The sequence below is a fragment of the Ictidomys tridecemlineatus genome, chromosome 11 (assembly GCF_052094955.1).
Source record: "Ictidomys tridecemlineatus isolate mIctTri1 chromosome 11, mIctTri1.hap1, whole genome shotgun sequence".
Taxonomy (NCBI): Eukaryota; Metazoa; Chordata; class Mammalia; order Rodentia; family Sciuridae; genus Ictidomys; species Ictidomys tridecemlineatus.
In genome coordinates, this window is record NC_135487.1 from 10,754,607 (window position 1) to 10,768,222 (window position 13,616).

The 13,616-nt window shown below is 40.5% G+C and overlaps 1 protein-coding gene across 6 annotated transcripts in view; it reads right to left on the minus strand.

Annotated features, from left to right (window-relative positions):
• The window catches only part of Fbxo42 (F-box protein 42), an 80,606-nt gene extending 69,873 nt beyond the window's left edge, over nucleotides 1-10,733 (minus strand). For 2 of the 6 annotated variants that reach the window (XM_005317499.4, XM_013362891.4), the window contains exon 1: nucleotides 10,515-10,733. Coding sequence is in view for 3 of the 6 variants with exons in the window: in XM_078025393.1 (XP_077881519.1) it covers nucleotides 8,069-8,105 (37 nt within the window). In the remaining 3 variants the exon portion in view is untranslated. Of the gene's footprint in view, nucleotides 1-8,068; nucleotides 8,260-9,953; nucleotides 10,070-10,514 lie in introns of all 6 variants that reach the window. The other 4 variants (XM_078025395.1, XM_078025393.1, XM_078025394.1 and 1 more) reach the window with 4 other exon arrangements.
• Nucleotides 10,734-13,616: the final 2,883 nt, after the last annotated feature.

Sequence of the window (13,616 nt, forward strand, 5' to 3'; positions counted from 1 at the left end):
ACAAAATTACATATAAGAGGAAGTGAGGGGAAAGGATCATGAGTTCAAAACAGCCTTAGCAAAAACTGGGGTGTGTTAAGCAACTCAGTGAGACCCTGTCTCTAAATAAAATACAAAATAGGGCTGGGAATGTGGCTCAGCAGTCCAGAGTCCTGAGTTCAATCCTTGGAACCAAATAAAATAAATAAAATTATTTAGCGCAGTGTGATGGTGCATACCTATAATCCCAGAGTCTTGGGAATTTGAGGCAGGAGGATTGCAAGTTCAAGGCCAGCCTTGGTAACCACAGGGGGAAAAAAATACATTTTAAACTGTTAACTATGAGTTTATATAAAGAATTTCAAATTAAATATGTTAAATATTATGGTGAAGTTAAATAAACCAAACTTTACACGTGGGAAAAAATGAGATGATTTGCTAAACTGCTTAGGGCCTTGCTAAATTTGCTGAGATTGGCCTCAAACTTGCAATCCTCCTGCCTTAGCCTCCAGACTTCCTGGGATTACAGAATTACACCACCATGCCCAGCAAACTTAATTTTTTAAAATATTCTTTTATTTAACAATGGACATTTATTTATTTATATGTGGTGCTGAAAATCGAACCCAGGGCTCATATGTGCTAGGCAAGTGCTCTACCACTGAGCACAACCCCAGCCCAGCAAACTTAATTTTTAAAGAACTAATTTCTGCGATGACGCACACCTATATAATCCCAGTGACTCAGGAAGCTGAGACAAGAGGATTGTGAGTTCAAAGCCAGCCCCAGCAACTGTGAGACTCAGTGAGACTCTGTCTCTAAATAAAATATTAAATAGGAGTGGGGATGTGGCTCAGTGGTTGAGTGTCCCTGAGCTCAATCCCACTGGTACAAAAAAAAAAGAACTAATTTCTGAAAATTCCCAACTTCACCTGGTATCACCACTGTAATTCCTCAAATTCAAGTTAATTCTTGATGATTGAACATTCCCCTTGGTCTCTACTATATCCCTGACCCCTCATTTTGTTGTTCTTTTCTCCTTTCATACCCAAAATATGGTGATATAGATTCCATTTTTTGTCTTTTCTTGCCTTGCTGCATTTTCTCCTCGGGCAATTGCAGTTTTAAATATAACCTCTAAGAAAATGACTCACTAGATTGTGAGTTTAGAAATCGATGTGTTCATCTGGCAAACAGTATTGAATCAATTAAACATTTGTTCAAAAGACTGGATGGATGGATAGTTCCAAACTCTAGGCCTGATTCTACTGAACTCTAGCTCTTCCTTTTCATATTTTCAGTTACCTCTAGACACCTGATACCACATTCATATTAGACATTTTCCCAGTCACATGCTTATGTATCTTCCTGTTTTTCTGACATAAAACCTAAGGTGTCATCTTTTGCTTTCCCTCTTTTCTTTCCTCCCACAAATGATCAGTTGTTAAATTTTTCCTCACAGTCACCCTTCCTTCCAGTTCCTCCCACTGCTGCTCTGTATCAGGCCCACATGTCTCTTCACTACTGCAACACAGATGATTACCTTGTTTCCCACCTCCTCACTCCTACCCTCTCAATCTATCCTTAAATTGCTGCAGGATTAATTTCATGATGCAAAGCTATTTGGTTGTTTTTGTTTTTGTGATGCTGGGCATTGAGCCCAGGGCCCTGCTCATACCAGCTAAGTGCTCCACTACTGAGCCACAACCCCCCAGTCTCAAAATGAAAACACAGACCCTGGGGTTGGGGTTATGCCTCAGTGGTAAAGTAGCTTGCCTAGCACATGGGAGGCCCTGGGTTCGATTCTCAGCACCACATAAAAATAAATAAAATAAAATAAAAAATATTGTGTCCAGCTACAACTAAAAAAAAAAAAGTATTAGAATAGAAAGGAAATTATCAAAAAAGAATAATTCTTTCTGGGAGAAAGGTAAATGGCTGTAATCAGAATTCTGTTTTGTTTTGTTTTTAGTTGTTTGGTACCCTGGGCATCAGCAATGTTCTCTTTCTTTTTTTTTTTTTAAATAACTTTATTTTTATTTTTTTATGTGGTGCTGAGGATTGAACCCAGTGCCTCATGCATGCTAGGCAAGCGCTTTACCACTGAGCCACCACCCCAGCCCCATGTTCTCTTTCTTGACCTGGATGTGGTTACCAGGTGTTTGCTTATTATTCTTTAAACTTCATATTTTATGCATTCATCTGTATTTCTTACAAGACAAAGAAATCTGGCTAACTTGACTTTTAATAATATTAAATGTGTAAACACTTCTGCAATTGAACTTTCCTTCTGAATACATACTCACATATTTCTACTAAGTATGTACAGCAAAACTAACCTGTCAGAGGTAGAAGAAAATCATCAGGAACTGAGATAAAAAGGAGGAATTTCAGTGGAAATCTTTTACAAGTCCAGTACTTCTCAAATGTTAATGTGAATCTAGTTCATACTATAAATTTGGCTACAATAAGCCTGGGATACAACTTCACATTTTGGATTCTAACTTTGTTTTTTAACATTTTATTTTTTAGTTGTGGTTAGACATAATACCTTTTATTTATTTTTATGTGGTGCTGAGGATTGAACCCAGGGCCCCGCATGTACTAGGCAAGCACTCTACCGCTGAGCCACAACCCCAGCCCTAGATTCTAACTTTGATGATACCAATGCCTGTGGACTTTGAGTAGCAAGGTCTTTTTTTTTTAATTTTTTTTTTTGCTTTTAGTTGTAGTTGGGCACAATACCTTTATTTTGTTTATTTATTTTTATGTGGTGCTGAGGATCAAACCCAGTACCTCGCACGTGCTAGGCAAGCACTCTACCACTGAGCCACAACCAAGCCCGAGTAGCAAGGTGGCCAGGTGTGAATGTACATGTGTAATCCCAGCTACCTGGGATGCTGAGGCTGGAGGACTCCCAAATTTAAGCTAGGCAGGGCAAATCAGCAAGACCCTATCTCAAAATAAGAGGGTTCTCAGTGGTAGAACACTGAATCTGGTTACTTCCTAGTAAACATGAAGTCCTGGGTTCAATCAATCCCCAGTACTAGAGGAAAAAGAAAGAACTACAACATATTCTACTACATGCTATCTTGCATACACAATTTAAATTTCTCCTATTAGCTTTCCTCAAAATGTCCTTCCTTTTACTATTATCCCCTTGCTAAGCCAGTCATTGTCATCTACACTTACACTACAGTAGTAGACACCTGAGTAACCTCCTTGACTCTGGGCTTTTATCTAGTAGCTGTTCCACAGAGTGCTTGTTGTCTCTAGGAATTCACTCAATGTGGTCTAGAAGCATGGGGGAAGAATTCAAAACTACAGTCCTACAATGATCCTATTAAATCTCTCAGTTTGTATATAAAGACAGCTTCCCACTGGCACACACCAGTATTTTGCAAAAGAAAAATAAATTTAACATGAGTCTGTGAGGGGGTAGAAAATTTCATTTCTGGGGTTGGGGATACAGCTTAGTTGGTAGAGTGCTTGCCTCACATGCACAAGAACCTGAGTTCGATCCCTGGCACCACAAAAAAAAAAAAAAATTCATTTCCATGTCTTTTCCCCAGTATTAGTTACAGCAAAGCAATGTTCTCCTTTTCCTGACTGAAACCCTCATCTTCTAGATGAGGAGAGTACCTGCTACATCACCAGTCAGAGTTGAGATTTTTTTTTTTTTAAATAATGTTTAGTTGTCAATGGACCTTTATTTTATTTATTTATATGCGGTGCTAGGAATCAAACCCAGTGCTTCACACATGCTAGGCAAGTGGTCTATCACTGAGCCACAACCCCAGCTCCTAGAATTGACAATTTTTTATGTATGACTTTTCTCCTTAACCAAATTATAAATTCATGCAAGATAGATGATGCCTTGTCTGCTCCTTAATTCCCAGAAAACCTAAAGGATAGAGGCATTTGCACATAAAGCAAATCTTTGGATCACAAGCTCGCCTGGTCATAAAAATCCCCTAGCAGGGCTGGGGATGTGGCTCAAATGATAGCGCGCTCACCTGGCATGCACCGGGCGCTGGATTCGATCCTCAGCACAACATAAAAATAAAATAAATGTTGTGTCCACTGAAACCTAAAAAATAAATATTAAAAAATTCTCTCTCTCTTTTAAAAAAAAAATCCCCTAACAGGTAGATTTCCTAAAGACTGTTTATAAATTTAGGGATGGATTCAAGAACCTTAATTTTACCAACATGCCAGGTGCCAGGTGCATGCCTGTAATCCCAGCAACTCAGGACACTGAGGCAGGAGGAGTTCAAAGCCAGTCTCAGCAACAGCAAGGTGCTAAGCAACTCAGTGAGGCCCTATCTCTAAATAAAATACAATATAGGACTGGAGATGTTGGCTCAGTGGTTGAGGGACCCTGAGTTCAATCCCCAGTACCCCCTCAAAAAAAGGGGGTTTTTTACCAACAAGCACTGCAGATGCAAGTTCTGAAAACCCCGAATCACACTTCTAAAACTTACATTATCCCATAATCTGTTTTTAAAAGATCAGCCAGCAATAAAGCATTATTTACCAACATGAATCAAAAGGAGATCAGTTGAACAAAACCTACTATATCAATAAAGCTGTGAAAATGAATAAGGATTTCCTGCCTGAACGTGGTTGATCTCCATGATACATTAAATGAAATCAGCAAGATGCTGAAGAAGCTGTGAAGTAGGGTAAACTTCTGTGCAAGAAAAAAAGAAAAAGGAAGGTATGTAGAATTCTGCAAAAATAAACATTAAAAAGATAAACCCAAAACAACTAAAAAAACAGGAGGATGATGGTCCAAGCACCAGCTATGTTAACAACCTCTCATAATTCCTCCTCAGAGTCCAGCTCTGAAAGCTGCAGTAGTGTCTGAGGTGGTAACCTCTCCTCTGTATCCTTAGAAGTTCTAGTAATACTCTCTCTTCCCTTTTGTTCTCCCATCCCTTGAGGTATTAACTGATTCATCCTATAGTTACTAGTCTCTAAATTATCTCCACCTATTCTTTTTTTGCCTTCCAGTCTGGCAACACACATGTAACTAATTCCCTGTATTAAATCATTTCTGTTTGAAATATCTAGCATGGTTCCCAGTTTAGGGCTGGATTCTGATGGAAAGAATATTCTAAGCATAAAAAGAACTACAAAAAAAATCCTAAATGTACCTCAGGAATTTTGTTAATACCAATACAGATAATATACTTAAAATCCTATATATAAATAGGATAAAGCAAACAAACGTTAACACTATTAAAACCAAGTTCTTCAACTGAAGAGGCATGTCAAAAGGATACAACACCATCTTTTTTTTTTTGGGTACCAGGAGATTGAACTCAACCACTAAGTCACATCCCCAGCCCTTTTTTTGTATTTTATTTATTTAGAGACAGGGTCTCACTGAGTTGCTTAGTGCCCGGTGGCTGCTGAGAGTGGCTTTGAACTTGCAATCCTTCTGCCTCAGCCTCCCGAGCCACTGGGATTGCAGGCATGCACCACCACATCTGGCCAACACCATCTTAAATAGGCTTATATTGGCCAAATTTCTGCATCAAAAAGACTAATGGCAGGGCTGGGGTTGTAGCTCAGTGGCAGAGCGCTTGCCTAGCATGTGTGAGGCACTGGTTTCAATCCTTAGCACCACATAAAAAAACTAAACAAATAAAGGCATGCTGTCCATCTACAGCTATAAATTGGGGTGGGGAGACTAATGGCCATAAGTAAGTGTAAAATAATGAATAAATCAAAATCCATGTGCCTACAGTAATACAGAAAATAGCAAAAAATTTATTTACCACCACTGAGGTGACTATTGCACCAATTCTTTACTAAGAAACTTTAGAATGAAAAGCAAAGAATTAAATATTTTGTCTTAGAGAATAAAGAAACAAATTTGGAAGAACATTCTGTACTAATGAATTCCTTAAAACAAATGAAATAAAATTATCCTAAATAGTCTAAAGAAATAATACCAGCTAAAACTAAAATTGAATTGCCTTTATAGAAAGTAAATGAACTACCTCAAATCTACATATTACTAAAAATGAAAATAAGTTGCTGTCAGGGGCAGGGGATGTAGTTCAGCGGTAGAATGAGAACTGGGGGCTCAGTACATGTCACATCCTGAGCTCAATCACCAGCAACAGAGAGAGAAAAGAAGTTAAATTAATCTACAATCCAGAACAGGAAAATAGTTTTACAAAAATAGTAGTTACAAGTAACTACTGCTTTGTGTAATACCTATATATTTACAATGTTTCTATATTGTTTATGTATATTTGCATATGCTTATAGATTTACATATATTTGCATATGTATAATTACACAAGTATGTGTGTGTCTACCAAAGGACAAGATACTAAGCTCAATGCGATGGCATACACCTGTAATCCTAGTGATTTGGGAGGCTAAGGCAAGAGGATTGTAGATTCAAGGCCAGTCTCAGAACTTCGGGAGGTCCTATCTCAAAATAAAAAATGGGGGCTGGGGATGTGGCTCAAGCGGTAGCGCACTCGCCTGGCATGCGTGCTGCCCGGGTTCAATCCTCAGCACCACATACAAAGATGTTGTGTCCGCCGAAAACTAAAAAAAAATAAATATTAAATATTAAAATTCTCTTAAAAAATTAAAAAAATATATAAAATGGGCTGGGGATGTGGCTCAGTTCTATTTGAAGCAAAACAGAATAATACTGGAAAAAATTTCAACAGAAAACTTTGCAATATATAAATTTAATACAAGAACAATCACAATTCAAAGCAAATTTGCTTTCTAATACATGCATGAATAAGGAAATGCAAAATTAAAGGTACAGGAATGCCACTAAATCATAATCTTACAAAACTTTTAGAAGAATGTCACAGGAAACGTTTTTAAAAATAAACTGCATTATGAGCTTAACATAGGGCAATTTTAAAATGACTTGTATATAAGTCATACTCTCTTACATGTAACTGTCACAATACAGATAAATTAACACACTACTTTTCTATCAACTACAACCTTAAAACACTCCTTTTCAGTGAAGATACAGATGACATGCACTCAAATAACAGTGCCACATAAAGATTCTACTCTATTCAAAAATATATAAAATTCTAGCAATATAGACGACAACACGCTAAGTTAATTATAAAACAACTACAGCACTAAGATACATAACTTTTGTAGAAATACAGAAATTCAATTTCAGAGATGCTAAGCAATCTCAATTCACATAAGCAGATTCTATAAAGTAGTTTGGTGTTAATTCTGGCTTAAGCTGCCAGTTTCACCTAAAAACCAACAGGACTTTATTAATTATTCAGAAAAACGAAACGGTACTAATAACCACCATAGCTGACATTTTAAAGGATGACAACTCAACATTAATTAAATATGATCAAATTAAAACATACAATGCCTCTCGTGCTAGTTGGCAATACAAAAACAACGAAAAAAGCCTCACTCTATAAAGTTATCACCACTTAGTAATCTGGGATATTTTAATTGCAGCTGCAATGTTTGTGTTTGCTGCCTGTGCTTCTGACTCACTCAGAAAGGTTCTCCCAAGACTGCTGAATTTTTGAGAATGCAGAAACCATAACTAGGGCATACTGTGTGGGAAGTGTCATGATAGTGAATGAATAAAACAGGAAAAGAACTGATGACAGAATTTTTAAAAAGTTTTTATAAAAAGCAAGTCACTCACAAAAGGCAGACTTTTTTGCAGAACAATAAGATAGACTGGGGAAAATGCTGCCAACTTCAAGAAGCCTTCCTTGACTCCCCTGTTGGATTCAATGCATTTTTTTTAAAGCTATGGATGGACCTTTATTTATTTATATGCAGTGCTGAGAATCAAACCCAGTGCCTTACACATGCTAGGCAAGCACTCTACCACTGAGCGACAACCCAGCCCCTCAATGTACTTCTTATATATACTACAATAAGCTTAAGTGGTTTCCTTGTCCAGTTTCCCAATCAGACTTCAGGCAACTTCATACCAAAAGCTGCCTGTTCTTAATTAGCATCATTAGTACCTCCCTCCCAAAATACCTACTACAGACAGCACCCTTAAATAAGGGATTTCATAGAATAGAAATAATCTTACATTTACCTTTCATTTGACATCTACAAAGCACCTTCACAAACATTACCTCTTATGACCCACATAACAATCTTATGAAGTGGGAATGTCGGGGGCTGGGATGTGGCTCAAGCGGTAGCACGCTCGCCTAGCATGCGTGCGGCCCGGGTTCGATCCTCAGCAGCACCACATACCAACAAAGATGTTGTGTCCGCCGAGAACTAAGAAAAATAAATAAATGTTAAAATTCTCTCTCTCTCTCTCTCTCTCTCTCTCTCTTTAAAAAAAATAGAGTACTGGGGCTGTGGCTCAGTGGCAGAGCACTTGCCCAGCATTTGTGAGGCAATGGGTTCAATACTTAGCACTACATAAAATAAACAAAATAAAGACATTCTGTCCATCTTCAACTACAAAAAAATTAAAATAAACTACTGATTTAAAAAAAAAAAAAAAAAAGTGGGAATGTCATTATTTATAACTAAATGGCTCTAGTTTCTTATAAGAATTGTTGACAGCTCTGAAATCACAAAGATAAGCACATATTTGTTTTTCTTTGAGACAGCCTCTCCTGGGGACCTCAATATTTTCATAAAACTCAGGCTTTGCTAGCATTTTCTTTGCTTGCACTTCATAATAGTTACCAATCACACAGCTCTGAATCTTACTGAAGGTTTTACTACATAAAGAGACATTAAAGGCCCTTCTAGAATTTGAGGCATCCTAAGCTATTTTTCCTGATCCTGTTCTTTTTGTAACTGAGAATGGTAAGGAATTACAAAAGTAGAAGTGATGGGGAGAGAATGATGTCATGGATATCATGAAGTTGCATCAATATCTAATGATGATTTAGCACAACAATGCAACATATTATGTCAAAAAGCACACTCTCAAACCACCAGGATGTTTTACTGCATTAATTTCAAGACTATTAGCAAATTAATACATAGAGTGGCTTTCCAATTTTCTACAGTTAGTGCAAGTTTACTTCTTTAGCAAAGACACTAAAAAAAATCTACAAATTCTATGGAAAGCACCTGGATTTAAAAATAGAAAAGGAAAAAATGCTTAAAGAACTAGCCAATATTAAACTAAACAGCTACCATTTTAACAATTAAAAGCTTTTTAAAGGGCAAAACAAACCCGTGGGTCCATGTAGATTGAATAATAAGCTTATATTGGGATGGTCAAAAGCAAACAGTTTCAGGGTACAAAATGACTATGTACAACAGAAAAGACACCCAACCATATTATACATATGAATAAACTCAAAGTTAGCAATTCGACACACAACATCACTATTCAATGTAAGAGGTACAGAATGAATTCTAAATGAGGGTATTTCTTCTCAAATTTTCCATGTCTCTTTAAATCCATGATGTCATCTTTCTTAAGCACAAAAAAAAACCAAAGGTATATGTTACAAAAGGTATTTGGGGAGTCCAAGCAAAAGCAATGGCCACAACCATTTCCCATAGCACAATTACCACTGAAGCCATCATTCTTCAAGGCTTCAAATTAGCTTCCCTACCTGAGAGAAACTAAGCCAAAGGCTCCCAAACAGCATTTGAACAACAAAAAGTTACTCTCAAAAAGGAATTAACCAGCACAGCACAATGTCGCTGCCAGCAAGTGAGAACTGGTAATATGTCTGGATCTTCATCTAGCTCGGTGGGAAGCCCACCAGAGAAAAGTCCAAAGACTTCGGCAACGAAGAAATGAAGCTTTTATTTTCCTAATAAAAGTGGGGAGATCCAACAGACAAAGCAAATGGTTAAACTTAACAATCCAAAGGTTTCAAACGAACTCCATGAGCGCTGAAGTTATTCTGCAGACTACCGAGATCTTACAATTGTGTTTTCTTCATTTACAAATCGTTCCCACCCTCAACCGTTCCCATTGCACAAACAATTCTCACCAAGAAAAGCCGTCCACAGTCACAACGTGGATTTCAGTCTCAAGCAAGGAGATCCGCTGTTCCCACTTCTCCAAGGCAACATTCATATATCCAGGGGTGAGGAAAGGCTGCTGCTGCTGTTTTATTTTGCAAGCCAACCCCAAAATCATCCCTTTGCAGCTGCAGCTTTCGAGATGCGGGCCCCTCGCCGCGGACCCAATTTTGAGGGCACCAGCCTCCAGCTCCTCTCGCAGGGAGTTAAGGTCTGGGGGGCGGGGTTAAAGCCTATTTGACACCCCTAAAACCACCCTTGCCATGGCCACACACCCCTTCCTGGACCGAGTAAGGGGACGAGAACCGCCCCGCTGAAAAGGGACGGGAAATGCTGGCTGTAAAGGGGCTCTCCTTCTCCCCGCCTCACCCAGAGGAACCGACGATGACGACAGCAAGGCCCAGATCGGCCAGGACCGACCCCGGCGCAGGATGCCGGGCCTGCACGTACCCCGCGCCCACTGCCCCCGGGGCATAAAGGGCAGGAGGCGCCGGCTGCCAGCCGCAGCTCGGGAGGAGGAGAGGCCTCACCTGGCCCAGCCCGCTCCACGCTCTCGGGTTCTCTCCGCTGGCGACTGTGGGGAGGGAGCCGAGGACAGGGCCAGAACAGAGGCGCTGTGCCCCAGGTCGCGCTGGCCGTGCTCGGGTATCCTCACAGCTGGCGGGACCCCGAGCCGCCCCGAGCCGCCATCTTCCTCCACTCAAACGCCGCCGCCGCTACTGCTGCTCTGGCCGGGAGAAGACAGCACGGAGCGCGCATGCGTCGAGACTCAGCGCGGAGGACGCGCGCGCACTCACGTCAACGCGGCGGAAAGGCGCGGCGCGGCCACAGGGCGGCGCCATGTTGAGAAGGGTTTTCTCCCGGAGGTTTGAAGGCAACCTAGTGGAGCGAAGCTTCCCGAGATTTGGCCTCAGACCTGTATCCGCTGCGCTGCCTGGGGCAACAGGGCGGTTTTCCTAGTGGTTTGAAACTATGACGTTTAACCAGGAAATTAATTCAGTTGTGCCCCCGAGGTCCCAGTGGGAACCTATGAGGGCTGTGGCCCATGGAAGTGCCCTTGGATGTCACCTGGGGGAGGGAAACTGCCTTTGGAGGCAAGCAGAGCAAGCAGAGCGTCTCAAAACTGTACCAACCACTGTGTGAGTCGTTACTACCTACACCTTTCGGATAAGAAAACTAAGGTGCAGAGCCATCACCTAGCAGTAGAAGCCAGGGCCAGGAAGAGACGAGATTCAAACTTAGGTCTATCTGATTCCCAGGCCCCTGTACTGCTCACTATCACTAGGAGACGGGGTCCACCAAAGTCCCCCTCCAAGGGTGCAACTGATGCGCATGTGACAACTTTGAGGAACCTATTCCTGCAGCATGTGGTCTGAAGATACATCAGAGATGCGGAGCTCTGTGCCTATCACAGGAGCAACCTTGGGCTGCCTGCCTGCGACAGCCCTGGTAAGAGCAGATCTCCTGGGCTATTCTTTGGAGCATAGGTCTGGGTCAGAAGCCAAGTTCTGCAGGTTCTGGTGGTACACTCCCGTGGTTCCAGCTACTCAGAAGGCAAGAGAATCGCTTGAGTCCAGGACTTCAAGACCAACCTGGGCAACATAGCAAGATCATGTACCAAAAACAAAAAACTCTGGCTTTTAAATAGGAACTATCACCACAAAAGGGAAAATTGTTCATTAAAACTAGTAAAAAGGATATTTAAATCATGTCATTTAAAACCCCAAATCTAAACTGGGCACGATGGCAGACGTGTATAATACAATCAACTCTTGAGGCTGAGGCAAGAGGATCACAAGTTCAGGACCAGCCTCAGCAATTTAGCGAGGCACAATTAAGCTCTGATAGCTCTTGCCTAGCATGCCCGAAGCCCTGGGTTCGATTTGCAGCTCCACCAAAAAAAGAACAGCAACAAAAAAAGTTTTTAAAAAAGTCATAGAATTGTGAACCCTTCTCCCGAGAGCACTGGAACCACTATTGTTTCCTTTTTAAAATTCTGGTTCCAGGGCCTGTCGCAGAGCACTGCCATAGACTTTTTAAAGCTCCCCAGGGATACTGATGCCCAGTCAGGTTTGGAACAGCCAGAGCATGTTACAACATGTTCAAATGAAGGATCAATGCGTCCTGACTGTCATAGTTCAAAGATAGCAGGGATTTTTGTCTGTTTTGCTCACTGCTTTATCACCTACATCTAATAGAGACCAGCATACAGTAGGGACACACTAAATATTTGTTGAAGGAAAAAAAAATGAACAGGGAATTTGACTACAAGAAACAAAAATTTAGTGAATACCTACAATGTGCCAGACAATGTGGCATGTATTTTTTTGATATATATTTTTTTAGTTGTAGATAGACACAATATATTTATTTACTGGTTTTTATGTGTTGCTGAGGATTGAACCCAGTACCTCTTACTTGCAAGACAGGTGCTCTACCAGCCCCTGTGGCATGTACTTTTAAATAAAACAAGGTCTCTTCCCTCATGAACGGCTCCTACAATCTACGTAGAAAGAGACAATAAACAAGTAAATAAGCCAAAACAAAAAACTACAAATTGTGTTAAGCATGAAAATGTTATTATTAAAGCAAATTACTTTTTTTGGGGGGGGTATTGGGGATTAAACCCAGGGGCACTTAGCAAATGAGCCACATGCCCCATCCTTTTTTATTTTTTATTTTGAGACAGGCTCTAATACAATTGCTCAGGGCCTAAATTGATGAAACTGGCTTTGAACTTGCAACCCTCCTGTCTCAGCCACCCCAAGCTGCTGGATTATAGGCATGCGCCACTGCACCTGACTAAAGCACATTTTAAAAAAATAATCATAGTTTCTGGATGTGGTAGCAATATGCCTGTAATCCTAATTGCCAGGGGAACTGAGGTAGTAGGATCACAAGTTCAAAGACAACCTCAGCAACTTAGCAAGGCTCTAAGCAACTTAATGAGACCCTGCCTCAAAATAAAAGAGGGGCTGGGGATGTAGCTCAGAGATAAAACACCTCTGGGTTTAATCCCCAGTACAAAATAATAATAATAATAATAATAATAATAATCACAGCTGATGCTTACTGAATACTCTTATTAAGTGACAATCATTGGTACGTTGTTTCTGTTATTGTGCTTATTTAATGAATGAGGAAACTGAGGCTTTTAGGGATCAAATAGCTCACTATGGTCACAGGCAGGGTTTGAAACCAGGTCTGATTTCAAAGCCTGTGCTCTTGAACGCTGCAAAACCTATCTTCTGACAAATTTAGGAAAATAAGATTGAGGCCAGGCACCAGGTACAGTAGCACATGCCTGTAATCCCATTCGGGAGGCTGAGCCAGGAGGATAGCAAGTTTGAGGCCTCAAAATAAAAAATAAAAAGGGATGGGGATGTGGCTGAGTGGGAGAGTGCCCTTGCATTTTAATCCCCTGTACTGAAAAAAAAAAAAAAAAAAAAAAAGCTTGAAGTCAAGTTTGGATGATCAGGAGGAAGACTAGACCTTTCCTCCAAGGTTGTGGAGAATTGGGGCAGAAAGGACATGTGATGAAAACTGTCTCAGAACAGTCTCTGCAGTATGAAGGGTGACTGGAACAGGACTGGAGAGAGGTTGAGGCTGGGATGAAAGGCGGGACTAGAGTC